The sequence below is a fragment of the Apis dorsata genome, unplaced genomic scaffold, assembly GCF_000469605.1.
Source record: "Apis dorsata unplaced genomic scaffold, Apis dorsata 1.3 scaffold_1109, whole genome shotgun sequence".
Taxonomy (NCBI): Eukaryota; Metazoa; Arthropoda; class Insecta; order Hymenoptera; family Apidae; genus Apis; species Apis dorsata.
This window is the reverse complement of record NW_006264207.1, coordinates 54,078-56,489: the sequence shown is the minus strand read 5'-3', so window position 1 is coordinate 56,489 and position 2,412 is coordinate 54,078. Positions and strand designations below refer to the sequence as shown.

The 2,412-nt window shown below is 17.3% G+C and overlaps 1 protein-coding gene across 1 annotated transcript in view; it reads right to left on the bottom strand.

The window, feature by feature from the left end:
- LOC102676987 overlaps positions 1-2,412 on the bottom strand; it is an 18,006-nt gene that overhangs the window by 53 nt on the left and 15,541 nt on the right. The window contains exons 4-5 of the mRNA XM_006624725.2: positions 890-973; positions 1-264 (exon numbers count right to left, since the gene is read on the bottom strand). The exon at positions 1-264 is cut by the window's left edge and continues 53 nt beyond it. Coding sequence (XP_006624788.2) covers positions 897-973 — 77 coding nt within the window. The 3' untranslated portion in view covers positions 1-264; positions 890-896. The remainder of the gene's footprint in view (positions 265-889; positions 974-2,412) is intronic.

The window sequence follows — 2,412 nt, the reverse complement described above, 5'->3', positions numbered from 1 at the left end:
ATATATATATATATGTGTATAATTAGTCATAAACAAAATTTTTTAGTATAAACAATGAACACCAAATCGATCGATATTTAATATCCAATATTTTGACGTTATCTTGTCTTTCGCGAAATAATATTTAACGGTATATATAGTAATACAATTTAGGCACACTGCATTTATCGATAAGTATTTTAGATGTAATACGGATCACCGATTGAAACGGCAAATCTTTGTATACATTCACTAGTCGTTTAGGATTTCACTTTAGGCGGCAATCTGAAATCAAATATTATATAATTTATGAATTTAGAATTACTAAATTATTAAATTGAGAAAACTTAAGTTGAATTCGGGAATAAGATATTAATTTATTAATATCTTATATAAAAATAATATATTAATTTTCTTTGAAATTGTTGCAATATTTTTGTAATAACAACTTTAGCGATTCTAACAAGGAAAAGATGTGAAAAGTTCGGGTCCGATTTGAATGAAACTTTGCAGATTTCAAGAATAATCGAAAATAATAGATACATATTATCTTTTGATTGTTATAACTTGAATTTAAAAGATGAAATCATTTCCAAAATTCAACCAAAAAGATTAAAAATAAGAAAAACTAACTAATTTCGAAGTAATTAAAAATAAGAAAAAATTATATTTTTTTAATCTTTTTCTAATCTTGTTTTTTTTAAAACAAAATGTTAATTAATAAAAATGAAGTTAATAAAAAATAATCAATGATGTTTACAAAAATTAATTCTAACTCATATTTATTCGAAAAGATTGTTATGATAAGAAAAATAATATTTTTTATTTAAAAAAAATTTATAATAAATAAGATAAATAAGATTTATATAATTAAGATTATTTTCGGAAAATATTATATTCATTTACTTACCTAATAATTAATTGAATATGTTGATTAGTACCATCTGCATTATGACTAGGAGAAAATTAATTGACAATTGACCAACGAAATTTCCTGTAATCAAATCATAGTTTATATAAAAAAAAATGTATGGTATCGTACTTATCAAATAATGTTAACATTTACTCGAGAAGTTTTATTTTCAATATGTTTTTTTAATTACTATAAATCTATATAATTCTTCGGTGATAATAAATGCCAAAGAATATTAAGTAAAATGCTTGAAAGATTTATTAAAGTATAAATATAAAAATCATCCAAATCAATTAATAGATAAAAGCACGATATAATAATAGCAGATAATAATGCACAAGAAAATATATTATAATTTATATAATATAAATTTAGATTAAATTTATAATATAATAAATTTTATAATATAAATTTACAAATAATTTTTTTAAAATTGTGAAATTTTACATAAAATATAATAAAACAATTAAAAATTGTAAAATTTAGAAATTTAAAATTTATTAATGTTTTATAAAATTTCAATAATAATAATATTAGCTTAATTATACGAGAGAATTTTTTTTAACTTTTTTTTAACTTACTTTTTTAAAACTAACATTTATATTTATGTATTTTATTCTTATTTTATTTTTATTTTAGTTCCATTCATTTGAGAGAAAATTGAATCTGTTCTCTTTTTTTTCTTTTAATTGTCTTCTCGAAAAAAGTACACAAAAAATGATATTTTAAAAACATGCACATTATATTAAATTTAAATTCGAATGTCTGTCAATTGTTTTATATCTATAAAATATTTAAAATGACGATTAGATATCAGATTAAATTTCGTTTAAGAGATTTTTTTATAGATAATTATTCGTAAAAAATATTATTAATATTATTCCTATAATTATTTTGTTTTTAATATGATAAAGTAAATATGTAATATATATATATATGTATATCAGAATGTAATTTTAAAAAACTTTCTATAGAATAATTTCTTTTTTAAAACATATATGTAATAAATTATTAATTGTAATAAATTAAATCATCAGACAAGTCTTTAATTTCGCTATAACTTTCGAATTTTTATGTATTTTATTCTTATTATAATAAATAACGAAATAAAATATAATATTGTAATTTTTCGTATATCGGTATTAATTTTGTTATATAAATAAAAATTCATGTTAGGTGTTTAATGATTAATAATAATTTATATCATCTTCAATCGATATTATTTTTCTAGAAAAAATATTATTATATATATTATTATTATATTTCTTAGTTTTATATTTAAAATTGCGATAATAAATAATAAGATTTTTTAGTTATTAGATTGGAAAAATTTTTTTTATCTGTGCGTATGAAAATCTTAAATATAACGTAAATTTTCTTATTATTTAATTAATTAATTTTTAATAATAAATTTATAAATAGTAATAATTAATCGTTTTAATAATAAGAAACTGCGTGAAAGTGAAATAATCAATATTAGGAAAAGTTATTAAATTTTATATTTGCATTTATTTTTATTA